We start from the raw sequence: 22,469 nt of genomic DNA, 5'->3' as shown, positions 1-22,469 counted from the left end.
CGTACACGTGTGCATTCATGTGCAGACGAGACAATCAAAGTGATTAAAAACAAAAGCTTAATCAAAACTTTTTAAAATCCTGAATCAATATTGGAGTAACTTTTGCACACTGGAGAAAGGATGACACCATGGCTGAAGTATTTCTTTTAGACAGGTAATGTTTTGTTTTAAAACTATTTTAGTCACACAAAGCTTATGTAGATTGTGTTGTTACAAAAGGGTTATATGCACGGAAGTGTTGTTCAGCCACTAAAATCTTCCGCCGAAAGATTGATGTGACTATTTTCAATTTCATAAGTGACCTTTTACAGCATCATTAATGTATACTTTAATTAGTTTAACAACAAAGAATAAGTAAATATCGCTATTCCGCCTAGCCTGCTTTACTGAGGTGAAGTTAGTTTTATATTCACATTGATGAAACAATGACACATTTTTCAACAATGACAACCTGTGACACGCTTCCTATATTGTTTACTGCTACTTTGAATATTTGGTCTGAAATAGCCTGTAAGTATGGCTTAGTGATAAGTGTAATTCCTGCATGCCGCTGGCCAACCACTAAGCATACAGTAATCGCTTTAGGATAATGCGCATGAGAGAGAGACAATTATGACAAGTTTTGCTTGCTACACAACTGAAAATGTGCTAGATATAATACAGTTTTTCGTTCGGAACTGTAGTATTATAAGATACTGTAAAGTTTTCTAACTGGCGAATGACATGAACTAGTGGTTTGTCTGCTGTCATCTTTAAGGTGCGCGTGTTTGTGTTTCAGGAGGCGTGGCTTTGGACAGCAGGGGAGGGACTTGCTGTGTCCAAAACCGCCTACTACTCAGTAGGTACTGCATTTGAATTTAAACGTACAACTCGGCCGTTTGAAAAGTACGTTCTATACAGTAGGAATGTGAAAAGTATGAATGGAATTCCGACGTACTACATCCGCCATTTTGTCATGGTCATGTGACCTACCAGCATCAGTTGCGTCGCTTTACTCCCATTCATAGCGCAGCATGCATGGGATGCGCACTCCAGAATATCGCCGGAAGTAGTAAGTCATCCGGGTACTTCTCGCAGACTAATTTTCGAATTCTATGAATTCGGACATACTACTCGGCTCGCATACTGATTTTAGCATACTGTATAGTATGGAAGTATGAGGTTTCGGACGCATCCACTGTTTATCAAAGATATTATGCTAACCCATTAGCATTTTAAGAGATCTCCTACTGCACCTTTAATATTTTCTTTTAAGATGGAATGTGTTTGTCTATGCATATGTAAGTTCTGCAATCTTACATAGCTCCTACTGTGTATATTCTGCTGCTTACACAAACATCTGTCACCATTTGAAACATTAGCATGATGCTGTCCAAAAAAAAAAAAAAACAGCATGTGACACTATAATGATGTAGTGGAGATTCTTTGTGTTTTGAGAATTTTACATAATAAAACTTCCCAATGTAAAAGGTTTTGTTTGATAAAAACTTTCATCCAGTTAATCTGCTTCTTCCTTGTCACAATCTGGCTCGTTATAAGATGACGTAAAAACCAGTGGCATTATGTACTTTAAATTATTTAATTTATGTTTGCACTTGCATTTTTTATTTGAAATGTTATGCCTTTTCCAAACCAGCAAGTTTTGGCTTTCAGACACACAGATTGAGGTGTCTGACCAATCACAACACATTGAGTGGGTCAGTTGACCAATCAGAGCACTGCAGCTACAATGTGAAAAAAAAAATTTTTTAAAACATTCAACCTATTCTAATACACCAAACAAACGAAATAATTTCATTTAAAATAGCATCTTAAGTCTTGTTTAAAAATACTCCATGACGGACTTGATACAGATAAGGTTTCAAAACTGATCTGTTATTTCCATCCATCACATGGGAGGTAAACAATTTATAATTCTTATCAGTAATGATTTATAAGAAGGATTTATAAACTCAGATTGTCATTGAGAGTGAAGGTTTGTGTGTTAGATAAGCATTTTGATTGTAGTGGTTTGATTGAATAAATGAATCGTGGGTAAAAATCGAAGGGAGTACAAGGCACAGTAGGCTCCCCTGTTTAACCTTAGCTTAATGTGCAGCTCAGAGACACGAGGATCAAGACTTACAGCTATTCTTGGAGATAAGTGATTAAAAACTCGTTAGAGAGGCACATTAGCTCTAACAAATGAGATGATGGGATTGAAATGCATTGTTACTTCAGCCCACTCCAAAATCACTTCTGAATCTCAAAAATCCTGATGCGGGTCACTTAAAGACTAAGGAGCAAATGAGAGGATGGCACTTCAGTTCATTATCGTTCCAGCACACTCTAAAAATCACTTCTAAATCTAGGAATGCCTGAAAGGTGGAAAACGAAGGTTTAAATGTAAATTTGGCCGTTTAAATGGAAGCATACATGCAAATAAATACAATTTCTGACTCAGAAATAAGTGTGAATCTTGTTTTACAGGTCATGTATGTCATTTTCTTACATGACATACAGTGGGGAAAATAAGAATTGAACACATCATGTTTTTTCCTGGGAATAATATTTCTAAAGGAGCTGTTAACATGGAATTGAAAAAGATTTTGGTAAAAACCCGAACAATACAAACATAAAAATTAAACAAACCAACAAAATCACAAAAATGAGTTATGTGTAATTACAATGTAATGACACACTGAACAACTGAAATGTATTTAATACTTTATAAAAGCCTTTTGTAATGATGGCTGCTTAAAGTCACTTGCATTGCTCAGGTGTTTTTTTTCAGGTTTTAACAAATCTGATCTTTAATTTGTATTTTCAATTGGATTCAAGTCAGGTGATTGGCTGGGCCATTCTACAGCTTGATTTTCTTTCTCTGAAAGCATTTGAGAGTTTCCTAGGCTGTGTTTTGGATCATTGTCTTGTTGAAATGTCCACCCTGGTTTCATCTTCATAATTCTGCTAATGTAGTTGTTGGACTGAACAGCTGATATTAATTTACAATGAGGAAGGGCAGAGAGTTGCTGAATAACTACTGAGCGATTTCAGCTGCTGTTTGAGCTTTCACTACCTTTCTACACCTCCCTTTCTTCATGTGTTCAATACTTTTTTCCTGTGTCATTTCATTTTATTACACATAACTTCATTTGTTAGATTTGTAGATTTGTTTTCTTTTTGCATATCAAAACATCCATGTTGCTATCAACATCCAAAGAAAATTTCAAGTCAACAGCACCTTTAGAACTATGTTTTCTGAGAAAAATGGTGACGTGTTCAATGCTTATTTCCCCACTGTAAAATTTGCTTGCTATTTTCCTATTCATAATTGTATGAGGACAATTCAAATGAACAATTTAAGGTATCACCATTTTTTATTTTGTTTTTAATGGGTTTCATTGATGAATATCAAGTCAAGTTCAAATCAAGTTGAGTTTTGTTGTTATTTTGCTACATGTGTGGATATATAATGGAACGAAATGTCATGTCTCACTGGACTACAGTTCTACATAAGCATATTAAGATTGAAAGTGTTCCTGTGTTGTGTGTGTAAATTTGGTTTCTTTTTGTTGTTATCCCTCCAATGCCACCCCCCCCCCTTCCCAAGTAAGTTTTGTTTTGGCTTTGGCGTTGTCACTGTAAAAATACTGCATATGCACGGTTTGAAACAGTAAGGGTTGGATAGGTAGGAAGTGAGGTGTAGTATTGTATTTTTATTGTAAGGTGTAGATAGTTTTATGATTGTGGGTGTTAAGGTAGAGTGTACTTTTTTTTTTTTTTTTTTTTTGTGGGTCCTCTCCGAGGTATATGCTTCACGTTTTGGGTGTTTAAAAAAAAGAAAAAAAGAAAAAAAAAGACAAATAAACTGACCCGACTCTAAGGGCTCCTAAAAGTTATTTTATTTGTCTAGTGTTTTATTTATGTTATGTCCTTGACCCTAGACCAGGGTTCTAGCCGTATTTACTTGTATTATTTTACTTAGTGCTCCTAATCCTGTTACTTAAACTTGAGCAAAACTTATCTGTTCAAGTAACGAGTGAAGTCAATTTCTGTTTTGTTCAATATCTTATTTGTTTCTCAGTATGAGGTTGCCCCCATTGAACTGTGATGTCAGCTGTATTACATAATCCCATTGTCTCTCTGCACGCACTACACAGCTGGATCTTTGTAGATCATTTGAGGTGTTGGGCTGATTTAATTAACCATCCTGATTATGCACAGGTTATGGATGACTCTCGCAGTAGGGGAGAATTAGTCTTTGTGCAGTGCCAGTCCTTTATTGATTATAGAAGACACTCTCCAACTATTATTGTAGGAGATGAGGAGCAATCAAGCTCAAACTACAAGGAAAAGCCAGATCCAGACAAACTGAAACAGGCATTCTGGTGCTCTAGTATGATCATCATAATCCTGAGTTGTTATTTATGATGCACCTGTCCCTGATGATAACAGGAACTAGCGAGTGTGTGAGGCTGTATGTGTTTGTCAGTGTCGCTCTGGGTCTCTTCAGGACCACGGACAGCGAAATGCCAGATCCAGGCAGGGTGAAGAAATGACCCTCAGCTCCAGTCACTTCACTGCTCATCAGCATCCAGAAGAGATGATAAACTAGATTCACTAGATTCACTCAATCGTTTTAAGGTTGCAAACAATTTATAGGAGTTGAATTTAAACAGACAAATTAAGTTGAACATTACTAAATTTAATTTGTTTGTTTAAATGCAGTCTATATAAATTGTTTACAACCATTTACCTTAAAACAATTGAGTAAATCCAATGAATCATTTTTTTTCAGTGTGTTGCTGTATCTGAAATCGCCCTCCTATAGCTCCATTCTCTATTCCGTACATTAGTCTATTAGTGCACTAATTTATTTCATTTGAAGGGGTGAATGAAACAAGTTAGTGAATTTGAGCATCGGAATCTCGGGATGCTGTTTTGTCTATGCTTTGTTGTTTGATGAATCCCTCAGACGGATTAGATTTTCAACTACTTATTAAATTGAGCAGAAAACAACGCAATTCTTGAGTTTGTCTTATTTCTTTTGTGTTAAATACACTTAAATTTGTATAAACTATTAGGTTATTTTTAATCGATTTGTGTTAGGGCAACCAATACAATCTCACGGCAATTCGTAACTTTTTGATTCAGTGGCTAATTCGTACAAATTTGTACGATCTAATTCGCACAATTTAGTACGATTTGCTCATCCCCCAATGACGGTTGGGTTTAGGGGTGAGGTGCCACGCCTCCTTTTTAAAATCGTTCGTACGAGTTTGTACGAATTAGCCACTACACTGACAAAACGTAAAATACTTACGTTTTCTCATGAGATCAGGCTGGGGCAACATAAAGAAATCCTGTGAAACCCAGCATTTTTTACAGTGTTCTTGGTCAGACTCTGTGATAGTTATTTAACACTTAGCAAGTTGTCTATTATTAATGAAACAAACACTTTTGATTTCTGTCATGTACACAAATGTTACTTTAATTTAAAAATAATTAGTTTTGAGTGTGGTGACTCAGTGGTTAGCACTGTCACCTCATAGTAAAAAGGTTGCTGGTTCGATCCTGGCTGGGTCAGTTGGCATTTCTGTGTGGAGTTTGCATGTTCTTCCCGTTCACGTGGCTTTCCTCTGGGTGCTTCGGTTTCCCCCACAGTCCACATGCACATGCGGTAAAATTGGATGAAGTAAATTGGCCGTAGTGTATGAGTTTGTGTGTAAATGTGAGAATGTATGGGTGTTTCCCAGTACTAGTTTGTGGCTGGAAGGGTATCCGCTGATTAAAACATGGTTGCTGGTTCATTCCGCTGTGGCAACCCCTGATAAATGAGGGACTAAGCCAAAGAAAAATAAATGTATTTAGTTTTGAATCTTACTGAGAGGATTGCACTTTAGATGCTGTCTTGTGTACATGCTTGGAAATTCATGCTGCGCACAATCTCTCATAGTGGGGATTATGGGGATTTTCTAGCTGTCGAGTGTACATGGGTTGTAGACTCGTTATAGTGGGATTGACTGAGTGCACTTCATAACGTCTACTATGGTTTGGGGCACCACTAACAAAGGTTGTTCTTTCAAATTTGCGCTATTTTAGGGTATACGGGGCAATTTTGCATACAGCCTATGTCTACATAAATCCAGAAACATTTCCTCGACGTTTCCTCTCCTCCACCATTGTCCTGCAAAAGTAGAGCTTTTTGCCCTGCCAAATGGAGACATTTGAAAAATCTGTTTTTGCAGTGCTGCTAATCATATATGTTACTTTGTACAATCTGCACATTATATTCTTACAAACATGCTATACTAGCAAGCATGAGACCAATTTCGTCTAGGCCATGCATGTAATTAAGAGTGACCTGGATGCACTAGTAAAGCCATTTTCACTTAGGATTACAACTATATAAGTACTGTAATTCAATAACTGGAAACATGTAATAATCATTTTGATTTATAAGAATTGAAAATGTAACAGTTAAAATTAAAAGAAGAAAATGTAACAGTGATGAAACAAGACACTGATATTTATTTGGACTGAGGTAAATTTAAAAAACAAAAATTAATGTAGATGTAGTCAAAGTAAGTATCCCAAGAGGTCTGCTGTCCTGCAATAATGCACTGAATCTTCACAACCGCACCACTGAATGAAACGCAAAACTAAAATCTCCACAATATTTATATAAGCAAAACAACTGCCACACGGACCAGCAGTTACTTTCACCTCCACGCTCTGTGGTTTAAAAATAAAAGCCTTTCTATGGTTATAAATTATAAATTTGTTTTCTGCTAAAGTGCTCAATATCAAGCTTGAACAAACTCTTTATTAAGCCATCAGCCATTTCTTTACTAAAACATGCACTATATATTAAATGCAGCAACAAGTTTATATGCCTCTATCTGTGAAGGTTATCGAGGATATTGCAAAATGCAGTGCTGTGTGAGGAGGTATTTCTTAGTGTGTGTATGTATGTATGTATGTACACACATTTAGCTAGTTAGTTTTACCACAACTGCTTTACTATACACTTTGAGCTTTTGGCAACTGAAAACACTGTATTACAATAACATTATTTACTCAATATATGTTATTATGTATGTATAGTTTACATATTATTTACATATATTTTTACATACACTTACTAGCCACTTAATTAGGTACACCTGTCCAACTGCTCATTAATGCAAATTTCTAATCAGCCAATCACATGGCAGCAACTCAATGCATTTAGGCATGTAGACATGGTCAAGACAATCTGCTGCAGTTCAAACATCAGAAGCATCAGAATGAGAAAGAAACGTGATTTAAGTGACTTTGAACATGGCATGGTTGTTGGTACCAGACAGGCTGGTCTGAGTATTTCAGAAACTGCTGATCTACTGGGATTTTCACACACAACCATCTCAAGGGTTTACAGACAATGGTCCGAAAAAGATCAAATATCTTTTTGAGCGGCAGTTCTGTGGGCGGGTATGCCTTGTTGATGACAGAAGTCAAATGATGCCTTGTTGATGACAGAGAATGGTCAGACTGGTTCGAGCTGATAGAAAGGCAACAGTAACTCAAATAATTACTTGTTACAACTGAGGTATGCAGAAGAGCATCTCTGAATGCACAACACATCCAACCTTGAGGCAGATAGGCTACAGCAGCAGACAACCACACCGGGTGCCACTCCTGTCAGCTAAAAACAGGAAACTGAGGCTACAATTTGCACAGGCTCACCAAAGTTGGACAACAGAAGATTGGAAAAACATTGCCTGGTCTGATGAGTATCGATTTCTGCTGCGACATTTGGATGGTAGGGTCAGAATTTAGCATCAACAATATGAAAACATGGATTCATCCTGCCTTGTATCAATGATTGAGGCTGCTGCTGGTGGTGTAATGTGTGGGGGATACTTTTTTGGCACACTTTGGGCCCATTAGTACCAATTGAGCATTGTGTCAACTCCACAGCCTACCTGAGCATTGTTGCTGACCATGTCCATCCCCTTATGACCACAGTGAACCAATCTTCTGATGGCTTCTTCCAGCAGGATAACGCACCATGTTATAAAGCGCGAATCATCTCAGACTGCTTTCTTGAACATGACAATGAGTTCACTGTACTCATACGGCCTCCACAGTCACCAGGTCTCAATCCTATAGAGCACCTTTGGGATGTGGTGGAACAGGAGATTTGCATCATGGATGTGCAGCTGACAAATCTGCAGCAACTGTGTGATGCTATCATGTCAATATAGACCAAAATCTCTGAGGAATATTTCCAGTATCTTGTTGAATCTATCCCACGAAGGATTAATGCAGTTATGAAGGCAAAAGGGGGTCCAACCTGGTACTAGTAAGATGTACCTAATAAAGTGACCGGTGAGTGTATGTATTATTTACATGAACATCTTTATTCTGCAAGGATGCATTAAATGATGAAAAAAAATCACAGAAAATACATTTATGTAACAAAAGACAAAATAAATACAACAAAAAAAATGTTGTTAATTGAAAATCATAACTGAAAATGTTAATATTAATTCTATTTGACTAATGGATTTAAAATCTATATTGTTATTTTATTTTCCTTTCGTTACTTTTTTAAACTGTTAGTCAACAAATACTATGTAAACTCAAATGTAATGATGTAGGCATGCATAAGGTACCTTAGCTTTATTACTAAAACTGTCTCCGTCACAAATAATAGTATCTAATTAATTTCAAAGTGGTGGTGTGTTTTTTAATGCTGTACAAAACTAGTAAATATATGTTCTCATTATCCTCTTTGTGTTTTAAATACTTCAGCATTCAAGTCATCTAAAATATCTGCTATCTATCTTAAAAGATGCTTCACACATGCTATTATATACTCAAACTTCTCTATATTTGCACAAATAGAGGAGTGAAATGCTGGAACTGACGTTAAGTTTACGTCTACGTCAGCTCTCACCAGTGGAATCCATCATGACCACAGGCACTGTGCTGCTGCTCTCACACTGTAACCGTGACACATTAATAACACACACAGCACAATGGTTGCCATGGAAATACAGCGCCGACCGACCTAATTAGTGTGACAGGTGATAAAATATGCACCTTGACACAGGTTTACATCCCACACACACAACCACATGAATCTGAAATAAATAATGCAGATTCAGCCCACAACAAAAGCAAACAAGCAAATGCGCACACAAATTTCATTTTTTTTGGGGGGGGGGGCATTGGGTTATGGATGCATAATTGATATTCATAAATGATAAATGACTCATGTGCATGCTGATCTTCATCACAGGAAAGTTATGTAGCAACCTTGCATCTAATAAAACACACAGATGTTTATGACACCACGGTCCTTAGAGAGATGCATCAACCATTGTCATTTGTGTCACAAAGCGCTCAACCTTCACAACCGTCAAAGAATGTGCGAACGAGAGGGTGACAAAGAAGAAATGGAGAGAGAGAAAAGAAAACAGAGACAGACGAGCTTGAGGCTGTGAACACAAGGCGAACCTTTAAAAACAGACCTGTGATTGCAGATGCCTTCCGACAAAATACTGTATTATATCTTAATATTCTTATAATATGTATGAATATTCTGAATACAACAGTCATTTTCAACCCAGGCTCGTTATTGATATGTACCTCAGGAGACATGTTTTTTGCAGTTTCTGTTTTCGCCAATCCACCAGAGGCTGCGGTGTACGTTTTTTCAGATCTCAAATTTCTCTCGCGAATGCCATTCGTGCCTGCTTTACTCATGTAAATCTACCAGAGGCCGCTGTCGACTGACCGTCTAACCGACGACCAATACCCCCACCCACCCCCTTCTCTAAACCCAACCGATATTGTTTTCAAAAGCACCTATTGCACCATGCCAATCGCCTTTCCTGAACCCAACCGACAGTGTTTTCAAAAGCAATCCAGAAAAAGAAAAGCCCTTATGGCCGCCTGATTTTTATCATGTTTTCAGATCTTACCATGTTTCCACCCTGTAATTTACTTGTTTATTGAATTTTTTGCCTTTAGTTTTACCTGCTTTCTTGAACCGTTCTTCGCCGGACTCGAACCCCATCATCGCGGTCAACTCTTCTCTACGTCTCAAGTCTGCCGACGAATGTGGCGAGCCACTGCAATCTGTTAAACAGCGGTAAGGCTGTCTTACGAAAGTAAGCGGTCAGTTGGTAGCGCCGAAATAAACCTAAGCTGTCATCGGCGTCATGCCACCTTGTAGTGTTTGTTTTAAAGACTAAATTCAGCCATATGTAGCTCTGGCTACATAATTCGCGCTCTCCAGAAATGTATACAGGGGTTTGTTTTTACAATGAGCCTGTGTTGGTCATTTTCCTATATATATATATAATTGCATGTGACCACAAAACATGTTGTATGAGTTTATTTTTTGCAATACGCAAAAATGCTTTGTATGGGTCAAAATAATTTATTTTATAGCGAAAATCATGTTCAATCAAGATTTTTTTTTGTAAATATATCAAAACTCAAATTCCTATTTCATGTTTTAATTGAAATGACGTCAAACACTGAATAAAAAAATCCAAATTTCAAAGCACTTCACGGCACCTTTAAGTCTCTTACAATACAGCATTAGTTTTTTTTCCTCCAGTTATGAGAACCTAATTTCATCTGATTGGTCAACTCACCCAGTCTGGTGCGATTAGTGTACCACTTACAGCATTTGTCAGAAACTGAACCATTTCTGAATTTCAGACCGGGAGACATCCTCAGCACTTGATATGCACAGTGCAGATGGTGAAGCAATGCAAACATTAGGCCTGATCCTGACAATACAAACCAAACTCTTACAGGCATCAGCTACAACTACATTGTTTGATATCAGCAGACACTGTTGCGTACAAATGACACCAAAGATGGAAGAGATTTACATTTGTAAAACGTAATTATGTCGGCGCCAGTGGTGTAGTGGTTAGTGCGTCGACACGCACTCTGGTGCTCACGGTGACCCGAGTTCGATTCTGCCTCGCGGTCCTATGCCGATCCTTCCCCTCTCTCTGCTCCCCATGCTTTCCTGTCAATACTCTCTACTGTCCTGTCTAATAAAGGTGAAAACCCCCAAAAAATAATTATAAAAAAAACCTAATTATGTTATCAGTGAGACTGGAATCACTGGTGACAACTTTTTAGATCATTCAGAATTAGATCATTGGCTCCTTTTTTTGAAAGACAATATATTTGAGTATTATGGTCTTGCATACATTTCTATTCACAAACAGCTGTGCTACACACTATGTAAAAATGATAGATAAGGGCAATTTAATCTAAATGTGAAGATTAGGGCTTAATAACAAACCATCTGATGCATGCGTCTGAAAGCCGTACAACTGGCAAGACACTAATTAAGTCCTATTAAGAAGTAAATCTATAATGTTTTTTTCCATCAACCCGTGTATTTCATGTTCATATGGTGATGAATAATGCAGTGCAGTGCTTTACCTCGGTCACTGTCATACAGGTAGGCAAACTTGTCCCATTTGTAGTACTCGATGAGACTCAGGAGAGGTCCTTTGATGTCTGGTCGCATCTGAATAATAAACTGCTGATTTCCATCCAGGGGAAAGCTGGGGGTGATGAAGGAGACGTGAAGTGTCCCGCAGAACGACGTTATTGTGTTCACTGACTTCTTGTCGTAAAATCCAAAGATAGCATAAACTCCCCTTGAGAACTGAGAACAGACTGGGGGGGAAAAGAGAATTAATTACAATTGAATCGAAAAAGCATTGCCTTTTAAAGTCTTGCACAAACTATAGAATATATATATATATATTTTTTTAATTGTAAAAATAAATACAAATTTACCATTGTTATAAGCCAATAAATAAGCAATGTTATTTTTTTTAAACAGAACAACAGTGGTACTGGTATCTTGTAACAAGTCCAGCAGTTTTTGTTAGACAAATCTAACAAATCCATACAAATGCTTCAAAGCAGAGACAAAAATAAAAGGAGATTATAAAACAAATTTAGAAAGACATAGTTACTGAGTACCCACAGGATAAATCGAGAAGGAGGACCAAATGCACCAGAACACCTCAGATTTTTGATTTTTGAAGTCTGGTTGCCTGACTCAGCCACATATTGACTGAAGGTATCTAAAGCAGTTGATCATAATAATAATATACATTTTTTGGCCAAGTATATGCAAAAATTCAATACACATTCTTTATCACGAGTTCCAGACACAGTTCTAATGTACAATTCAAAAGGTATACCTTTGGGGACAAAGCAAAAGTATTTTCAATTTTTTGAATAATTTTGTGAATCTCTTTTTCATACATTTTGATTTTGTCGCAATCCCAAAATACATGCATCACTGTGCCAGTGTCTAACTTACATTTGCAACATAGCTGGGAACAATTGGGAAATATTCTATGGAGGCCAACTGGGGTTAGATAAATCCTGTGAATACATTTATAATTTTGTTCTTGAACCGAAATTGAAGTACATTTGGGATAGATATTTAAGCAGACAGATCCTCATCACTAAAAATAGACTTTTTCCAATATTACCCTTAAAGAATCAAAGGTAAATGTTTTTATATTTTTTATATTATTGCAGTTTTGCCCTATTAAATTACATTGGTGCATGAACTCTACAGACAAAAAACCTAAATCTAAAATCTACAATTTTAACCTTTAATGTTTTCAACTAAAAAAACAAATTAATATGTATGCTTTTGGCTGGTAATGCCTTATAATTTCAAAAACTGAATTTGAAAATCTGAGCACTGTGAACCTCACTGTTCCTCTATGATGTGAAGTCAGCTATGATGTAAGTAACGAAGACTATTACTGATGGATGGCATCATTAAATGTATCAATAAACTTTGCAATGCAATTTTCTGGGTCTTAGAGTTGTAAAGACAAAATGATGGATAAAAAAAAAAAAAAAAAACACCAGCTTTTATTCAAACCACTGCAATTTTCTCTCCATGCTAAATCAGGAGCCTCAGGAGTATTTGAGCAACGGTGTTTCTAATAAGGGATGAGCCCTAGTGTCACACATACCATACATCATCATCATCATCATACCTGTATAACACCCCAAGATAAAACGTAAAACTAAAGTACAATGTGTCCTCATGTTCCAGAGATGCTACAGCATACTGTAACTGGGCCACCTCAATATATCAATGACCATCTGGCTCTGAGCCTCTGGATTTTCCCCTCCCCCACTTCTTCCACCCACGACAACAGCTCTATTTTCAGTACCACCCCCAACCTGGACCTTCGCTTTTTCCTAAGACACCTTTCTGGTTGTAACCTCCACCTATAGATTTTTTTTTTTTACAATGAAAGCTTCTTCCTGGTATGCAGCAGATGAGAAACCAAAAGTATGCCGCTGCACTACTAGTCAAACAAACTAGGTCAAGCTGCCTAGCTAAAGCCGTTCATGATTATCAATAATTTATTATTATTATTATTATTATTATTATTATTATTATTATTATTATTATTTTTTTTTTTTTTTTTTTTTTTTTTAAATATCTGGCAAGTTTCAACATATGCATTAAATGAGAGGGCCAAAGAAGAGGTCAGGCTATGTGATGGGTCATGTCAGGTCATCTGGTCAATGGTTAATGAATCAACAATATGTGCCATTTTGTATTAAGTCTCTATTCTGAACAATATGCAGATTCTGATTTGTACAAAGTGGAGTTTAGTATTATATTCAATGCAAATGACATCCACAAAACATGCTTTAATATTCTCATCTAACGCTTTTTTTTTTTTTTCAAACTAGCTGTATTAGAGCAAAATAGGTGAGAAAGTATGACAAGTGGAGATAAAGATGTACTTTTGAATTTCCTCAGGCTATTACCGTAAAAATAATGGGAATTTTTATGTACAATGCTGACAATTATTACTTTGAGTCAAACACTGTATTGAGTGATTCTTCTGTTAGGAGAACAGTTTTAGTTCTTAGTGTAAATTTAAAGGAAATTTAACTGCAAATCTTTTTGTATTTTAAAGTGAAAGTATAATAGACCCCTTTTTGTGTCTCTTTAATTACTGTTTCTTAATTTATCAGTGTTAAAAAGGTTTTTTTTTAATTTCTCAATATTGGGCTTTTCTCTGTTCAGTAATAATTAAAATCAAAGATGTCCTACACTCTCAGAAATAAAGGCACAAAAGCAGTCATTGAGGCGGTATCATTTCAAGGGTCCATATTGCTATCTTAAGCACCTTTAAGATATTAATACTGACAGTACACTCGCAGAAATAAAGGTACGCAAGCTGTCACTGAGGTGGTACCTTTTCAAAAGGCACAAATTTGTACCTAAAAAGGTCCATAATAATACCTTAAGGGTACATATTAGTACTTAAAAAGTACAAAACTGTTCCTTTCAAAATTTGTAGGTACTAATATATACTTTTGAGGTACCAATATGGACCCTTCAAGTACAAATCTGTACCTTTTGAAAAGGTACCACCCCAGTGACAGCTCTTGTACGTTTATTTCTGAGAGTGTATAGTGTACATATTAGCACAAAAAGTACTAAAGTGTATCTTAACTTATTATTATTATTATTATTATTAATATTATTATTTGGACTATTTTTAAATTATAGTATGCCATAGTAGTATTATAGTATGTTTAAAATGTTGATTAAAAGGTACTGTATAAAAAAAAGATCTCTAAAATTTGTTATTTTATATGCAATCAAATGATTCTTGTTCTAGATACAGTTGAAGTCAGAATTATTTGACCCCCCGAATTATTAGCCCCCCTGTTTATTTTTCCCCCAATTTCTGTTTAACGGAGAGAAGATTATTTCAACACATTTCTAAACAATACTTTTGATAACTCATTTCTAATAACTGATTTATTTTATCTTTGCCATGATGACAGTAAATAATATTTGACTAGATATTTTTCAAGACACTTCTATACAGCTTAAAGTGACATTTAAAGGCTTAACTAGGTTTAATTAGGTTACTAGACAGGTTCATTTAATTAGGTTAACTAGGCAGGTTAGCGTAATTATAATTTTTTTATTTTTAATTTTTAATCCATATCTAGGTCTGTGCAGTTGTAACGAACACCAACTTGAGACTTGAGTTCATTTAAATGTTTGTATGGCCCAGTCAGTCAAGTGTGGAAGAACAGTAGATGTACGTCTTATTAAAGTCTTTTAATCAAGAGCAAGCTGCCACCATATACAGAGAGCGAATGAGAGACTCGAGGAGCCATTAATGACACTGTCACATATGACTGCCTTTCAATGGCACAGAGTCATTAGCATACAGAAACAACTCCAACGAGAGAAGCGTGTGGACAAATTACTTCATGCTGTTAATAGCTAATGCCTCCAAGCTCTTCTTATTTATTTCATTTCTTATGAGTATTACTTTTACACTTAATCGAAGAAACATAATTAAGACTGATTGATATTAAAGGATATCTTTAATTTTTCTGTCTTTAAGTTTTCTTTTAAGAGATCTAATCCCAAGGAGCAAGTATTAGACAACTCGTTTTGTATCATTTTTAGATCATAAAGGAACAGATTGTTTACCCTGAAGACATTTTTAAACTTATACAAATGTGATTAAGTGTGACCAAGGCTCCGAAAAGATATATAATAATACAATAGCCCAATTAAAAACACTACCATACCACTGCTGGAATATTTTCATGCTGGTCACAAAAATCTTGTGTTGAGTACAGGGAATAAAATAAAAATGAATGATTGAATTCTTATATATTTGTATCCATGCCTTGATTTATTCTTCTAAAAACAAGTAATTGCAAGTTTTATAAATGTTAGGGGTGTTATAAGACATGAAGAAAACACCACATTGGGTTTACCAAACACAATTGTTACATTGGTATTTTTTTTAAATCTTCAACAACACAATACATCAGAGTAAATACAGTTTGTAGGTGCATTTCGAAAACATTTGATAAGAACTAGTTATAAGAACTTATCTTCTTATAATGAATTTCACTTGATTTCAACTTAATTATCAATAAAAGAGCAATATACAGGCAGTATCTGTACATCACAGAACTGAGCATGAGTTATGAGCTTCTAGAACTTTCAGATTGAAGCTGTGTGTGACCTACAAACATAACTTCTTTCCAAAAATTGCATATAAATATTAAAGCATATTGGGCGGCGCGGTGGGTAGCACAATCGCCTCACAGCAAGAAGGTTGCTGGTTCAAGCCTCGGCTGGGTCAGTTGGCATTTCTGTGTGGAGTTTGCATGTTCTCCCAGTCTTCGCGTGGGTTTCCTCTGGGTGCTCTGGTTTCCCCCACAAGTCCAAAGACATGCAGTAGAGGTGAATTGGGTAAGCTAAATTGACCGTAGTGTATGTGTGTGAATGAGTGTGTATGGATGTTTCCCAGTGATGAGTTGCAGCTGGAAGGGCATCCGCTGTGTAAAACATATGCTGGATAAGATGGCGGTTCATTCCGCTGTGATTAATTCCAGATTAATAAAGGGACTAAGCCGAAAAGAAAATGAATGAATATTAAAACATATTGCTTTTCTACAAAAAGTACAATCAAAGGGCTCTCTCAATACTCAGTGGAAACGAGACTAACCAAATGTGTTGTGTTTGTAGCTTAATTGTTCAAATAAATACATAACAATAAGAAAAGAATCCAGAAAAACAATAAATTAATCAAGAAAATAGTATGTGTCATTTGTGGTACAATTTGGGTCTTAAAGAGACAGCATGTTCATTCCAAGATATTCCAAACTTTTACAAAAGCAAATGATAGTGAGACCAGAGTCTGGCGAAATCCAAAGAGGACCAAAACTCAGCTAGTCTTTTTTGGCGTCTGACAGCCCCTTGGTCTTATTTATCAAATTGGCATATGCACAAAATGGATCTTAGAGTGTGTGTTTCTAGAAATCCAAATGTTCAGACTATCATTGCTGTGGAAAAAGTCTTTAGCACCTTATTTTTGTGCTTTTATATGCTATAGAGATTAATTAGGAGATGTTTGTAAGGCAGAGACCTGAAACCATTTTGCAGCTCTCAAATTCAAGATCATTTGTGGTTGATAGATTTCACAACTGGAAAAGAGTTATGCACATTTTCGTTTGTGCCTACGCTTGTTTCTCACATTTGAGCAATGATTTTAGATCAAGTATATGGTTATTTTCTACACAACATTTTGTAAAATGAGATCCCTAAACACTATAAACCACTAAAACGATTTCATAACGATTCATTCTACGTTTATGCTGAACATAAAATCTTCAAATGGTGACGTAACAAATAATGACAGACTTTTCAGATATTTGTACTCAAGCATTGAACACTGAAATTATGTGTGTCTTCTGTAAAGATTATGATGGTCCAAACCCCAAATAAAGCTCACTGGGTCTGATGGTACAGCTGACATTAAATGTGTTCTGGTCTAATGAAAGCAAGGTAACCTTCAGAGAGAGAAAGAGAGGGAGAGGGAGAGAGAGCAGCACGCTTGTAGTGGTATATTTAGCTGTCCTCATTAGTTGGCCTTATTTTCTTGTGTCTGACACAGTCTGTTCTATAGGGCTTCCATTTCCTGGACCTGTGATCAAGTCGCGTGATTTCAGAATGTGTTCCTTAAAGTCAATGTGAAATGTGTTTTTTTGCTAGTGCACATTGTTATTCTTTAGGTGAACAATTAATCAGTGCAAGTTAATACAAAAAAGTTGGTTTTGGTAATCTTCAATCAAGGCTGACCAGCTTATTCTGCATTTGGAGTGGTGGTCCTTATCTGTTGATGTAATTTTTACGATTTTAACCACAATATTTGTAACCATGCCACTTTCACCGTTAATGTTCTATAAGGGTTAGCACAGTTTCTTTTTTTTTTTTTTTCACATTATATTGAGTGCAAATTTTTTCCTGTGTCAACTGAGTGGGTAAGGTACGGTACGGGTCACCTTTATCAGGCTTGCGTTTTCTCTGCCTAAAGGGTACCAATGGTATCCTTTTGGTGGGCGTGGAGTAAGACAGAACGTTTCAGTCTATGTCATTCTCGCTATACAGGTCGTTCACATATCATATGAGAAGCACTTCTCACAAAACAGATGCTTTGTACACATAAATAAAAATGATAGTGCGAAATGGCCTACCTTAACATCAGCAATTACATAAAATAAATAAATAAATGCAACATATTTATCACATACAGCCCCTTACAGTCTCCGATATGTTACCAATTACAGAAAAACTACACATAGCATACATTTAGTCCTTATTTGGGTTCTAAAACAACATGTAACATACAGCCTACAGTCAGTACAAACCTCTTTAATCTTCACCAGCACATGTAACGACCTGTTAGAAATTAAGTCCGTCATTCAGTTCATAACAGTCCAAAAAGTGATGATAATAGTTAAACATGGCTGTTTGTTCATGTTTTAGGTTGCTGAAAGAATCATTTGTTCCTTTGTTTTTTTTCACGTGTTACTCTCTTGTTTGTCCGTTTCTGAAAGATCAGATATCAGAAGAACTTCAATAATCATGCACATGTTATTAACTCTCTCAAGAAAGTGAAACCGCTCACACTTTAAACGGCCTTATATACAACAGGCCCTTCTTCTTGGCTTTGTGGCTGTTTATTAAGATGACGACAAGGTTAGTTTGAGCTCAAGTCAACCATGCTCGTTATTATATGTATATATTATTACGGTGTAATGTCTCCGATGTGTATTTAAAAATGTTGCTTCCTTTGGTTTCCTTCTCCTGAATTGTGCACGAGCTAGTGACGTATTTCTGTAAACCAATAGCGTTCAGCTGCACGTCTTGCTCCATCATTTTGTACCTTTTTGTTGTGCTAGGTACCCAAAAAGTGGTTTGCTTTTTGATACTGTTTGACAGTGGAAACAGCCATAAAAGCGCAGTGCAACGAACCATACCATACCGTACCGTACCACTCAGTGCCACTATGGTACATAGTGAAGTAATTATATTCACTAAAATAAAATTGGCACAGTAATGGACTAACATTTTGCCACAGCTGGCGATTAAAAATAAATAAATAAATAAATAAATAATAATAATAAATTAATAAAAAAATCTGAATTATTTTACCAGCCATAAATTATAGCCATGAAATATACCAGCCATATTAATATAATATTACACAAATAGCACTAAGCAACAGTAACACAAACAGTAATCAAACAAAACAACAAAAACAGTAACTCAAGGTATTAGACTATTAAAAGATATGAAAATAGTTATTGAGTTAACATAAATTTTGATTAAATTATAAACAGTAACTAATTAATAAATAAATACCTCTATAATACTTTTCTATAATTTAAATTATGTATTATTACCAGTAATAATAATAATAATATCATTAGCGGTGGCACGGTGGCTCAGTGGTTAGCACTGTCGCCTCACAGCAAGAAGGTCGCTGTTTTGACTCCTGGCTGGGCCAGTTGGCATTTCTGTGTGTTTGCATGTTCTCCCCATGTTTGTGTGGGTTTCCTCCGGGTGCTCCAATTTAGAGTGCTATAAGTGAATTGGGTAAGCAAAATTGGCAAAATAGTGTATGAGTGCTTGTGTGAATGTGAGTATGTATGGGTGTTTCCCAGTACTGGATTGCGACTGGAAGGACATCCGCTGTGGCATCCAATAGTTGGTGGTTCAATCCACTGTGGGATCACTGATAAATAAGGGACTAAGCCGAAGGAAATTTAATGAATGAATAAATAATGTTATTTTTATTATTATTATTATTATTATTATTATTATTATTATTATTATTATATAACAGTAAAATAGCAAATGTGATATTTGTTTTTCCCCTCTTTGCTTTAAAATATGAAACCATAGAACAGTTATTAAACATTACACATTTTCAGACATTTTTGAATTAATAATAAAAATGAAAAGCCAAACGGTGAGTAACACTTTTTTTTATAATCACCTACGCCTATTTTTACTCGCATTTGGCACTCGTGCATGTTCATTTTAAACTCTGTGTGCCAAAATCACATAGATAAATTGCATATGTGCCAGACATGAGCCTTACACTCCTCCTGAAGTCCTAACTATCATTTCTAATTAGTTGTTTCCTCATTTTCTTGTTGGTTTATTTTGAAACAGAGCGTGCACAGTACATCTAATTAAGTGTTGATTTGTTAGCATGATAACTTCTACTGTTCCTCCTCCTCTCATGTGTTCAACGTAGCAACGTTTTGCAAGTGGCGCCTTATCGCTGCTTGGCAAACCATGTCATAGGGTTTGCGCTGTTAGCAAACAGAAATGTGATTCTCTTTTGACGGTCGGCAGTACATTACTCTGCCACTTTTCATGTACGTTTGATGTACTAAAGACATGAATGCTGAAATAGCTGGTTCCGGTCAGGTTTAATAGGCTCTGACTGTTATGGTCTGGTCCTGTTTGTGTTTAAGTCTGTACGTGTCTCTGTGTATAAAAACAAGTTTATTTGAGTGGACACATTCCTGCTACTGCTGTAAGGCAAGACACTGCAGGTCAGTAGGTTAAGAAAATTCGAATACTTTTTACCATACTTCCCCAGTTTATTGACTGGATTAAGAATCGCAAATATATTTGCATTACAGGTTTTCTAAAATGTTAATATACACCTTTTGTCTCATTTGGCAAAATCAAACATTTTTCATGAAATAGAAGTAAATGTTAAGCTTTTGGAGTGTATAAAACATTAACGTAGAATTGTCTTATTTAACTAAAATAAAAATATGTAAATAAATGAAAGTTAAATATGTTTTTGTCATTTTTATTGTTCTAAAATAGATGTAAGTTACAAAACATATTGTCAAGACATTGATTATATATACATATGGGCTAATTTAGCATATATTTTAGGCCTGTAACCAGGGTGGGTTTGGGTGGTTCAAAAGACCCACCCCCCACCAGTGGTGGAAAAAGTACTGAAAAATCATGCTCAAGTAAAAGTACCATTACTTGCCCAAAGATGTAGTGCGAGTAAAAGTATCATTTTCACAAAAAAAGGTATTAATCTTTTATTTATATCCATTATTAATAGCCTATTTTGATTGACTGCTTCTTCAAATACACGAAATATACTTATCTTATTTGTGTTAAATTCAATGGAATAAACATTGACATGGCCATTTTTCTGAAAATAGCCTATTTATTCGATTTAAAATATGTTATATTTATTTAGTTACAGTATATATACTGTATTTATACACATATACACTTATTTAACAACACACTTTACATGCCAATTTGTACATAACAGCTGCACATATAACGTTGTATATAGTAATAAACACGTACATACACTTGTCAATTTGTATATTGCATTCACTACTTACTTGTATTTTTTTAAATATATTTATTATATGTTTTTTTGTCCTATCTCTGTTATCCTGTTGCACTGTAGAAGCTCTGTCACGAAAACAAATTTCTCGTATGTGTGAACATACCTGGCAATAAAGCTCTTTCTGATTCTGATTCTGATTCTTCTATATATATAGGCTATTACATTCAATTTTAGTTATTTATTCAAACTATATAAAATTAAATTACAGCTTGTATTTTACCATTCATTTTGTCTTTAACAGTTTATTGATAATTAGCCTAATCCTAAAAGCATTTAACTGAGCTCTGTGAAAAGTTTTGCATGGCCTGCAATTAAAAATGTAATATTAGTGCCATGGCCGTGGCGAGTTGACAATACTGTGTCTAAAACGAAACTATTTCTCTTATCAGACAGCAATAAACACAATTATCCCAGGCGCAGCATTGTATTAGATTTGAGAAAACATGAACAAAACATGTAGAAAACACCTCCACCTCCGCGGCATCGAGTCCGCCTTCAGAACTGGCCACTACTGAGAATGAAGCTCGACTGCCCCCTATTGGTAATTTATTTCCTGAGTCCCTGAGTACTGTGACTATCCGCGGTTAGTCATGGGATTCTGTTCTCTGAGACATGCATTTCTAAAGGCCCTATCTGTAAATATTACTCAAAGTATGAGTAAAAAGTAGCCCTTTCAAAAGTACTACAGAGTAGTGAGTATTACACTGTAAAAAGCTGATGCATTTACATGTAATTTGTGGATGTGTGTAAACGTAACATTCTGTAGTGCATTTAGTTATTGCCCAGCAGGCACACAACGTCATAAGATGTTAGATTTAGGTCGTGACATCAGGTGACCAAAGTTCAATGTTAAGTCAGTGTCTAAGGACATTATTTTGATGTCCAATAATCACATCAAATTATGCTGCTATTTGGTTGATTTTAAGTTGTTAGACATCTTATACCAACATCATATTGACGTCAAGTACTGATATTTATTCGTCAGGTATGGCAATCAAAAATTTGGATGATTTTAGGTTGGACATTAATGTCAGCATGACTTTGGGTTCTGATGTAAACCCAATTTTCATTTCCAAACAAAATGCAACGTCCCCACAACGTTGGGGTACAACATCAATCTGACGTCATGTTGACGTCTTGTGTCTGCTGGGTGTTTAATTTTGG

At 35.7% G+C, this 22,469-nt stretch overlaps 1 protein-coding gene across 5 annotated transcripts in view; it reads right to left on the bottom strand.

The window, feature by feature from the left end:
* gria2b (glutamate receptor, ionotropic, AMPA 2b) overlaps positions 1-22,469 on the bottom strand; it is a 63,405-nt gene that overhangs the window by 20,889 nt on the left and 20,047 nt on the right. For all 5 annotated transcript variants that reach the window (XM_056471907.1, XM_056471903.1, XM_056471904.1 and 2 more), the window contains exon 3: positions 11,449-11,688. In XM_056471907.1, coding sequence (XP_056327882.1) covers positions 11,449-11,688 — 240 coding nt within the window. The remainder of the gene's footprint in view (positions 1-11,448; positions 11,689-22,469) is intronic.

The sequence above is a fragment of the Danio aesculapii genome, chromosome 14 (genome assembly GCF_903798145.1).
Source record: "Danio aesculapii chromosome 14, fDanAes4.1, whole genome shotgun sequence".
Classification (NCBI taxonomy): Eukaryota; Metazoa; Chordata; class Actinopteri; order Cypriniformes; family Danionidae; genus Danio; species Danio aesculapii.
The sequence above is the reverse complement of the archived record's forward strand: the minus strand, read 5'-3'. Positions and strand labels throughout refer to the sequence as shown.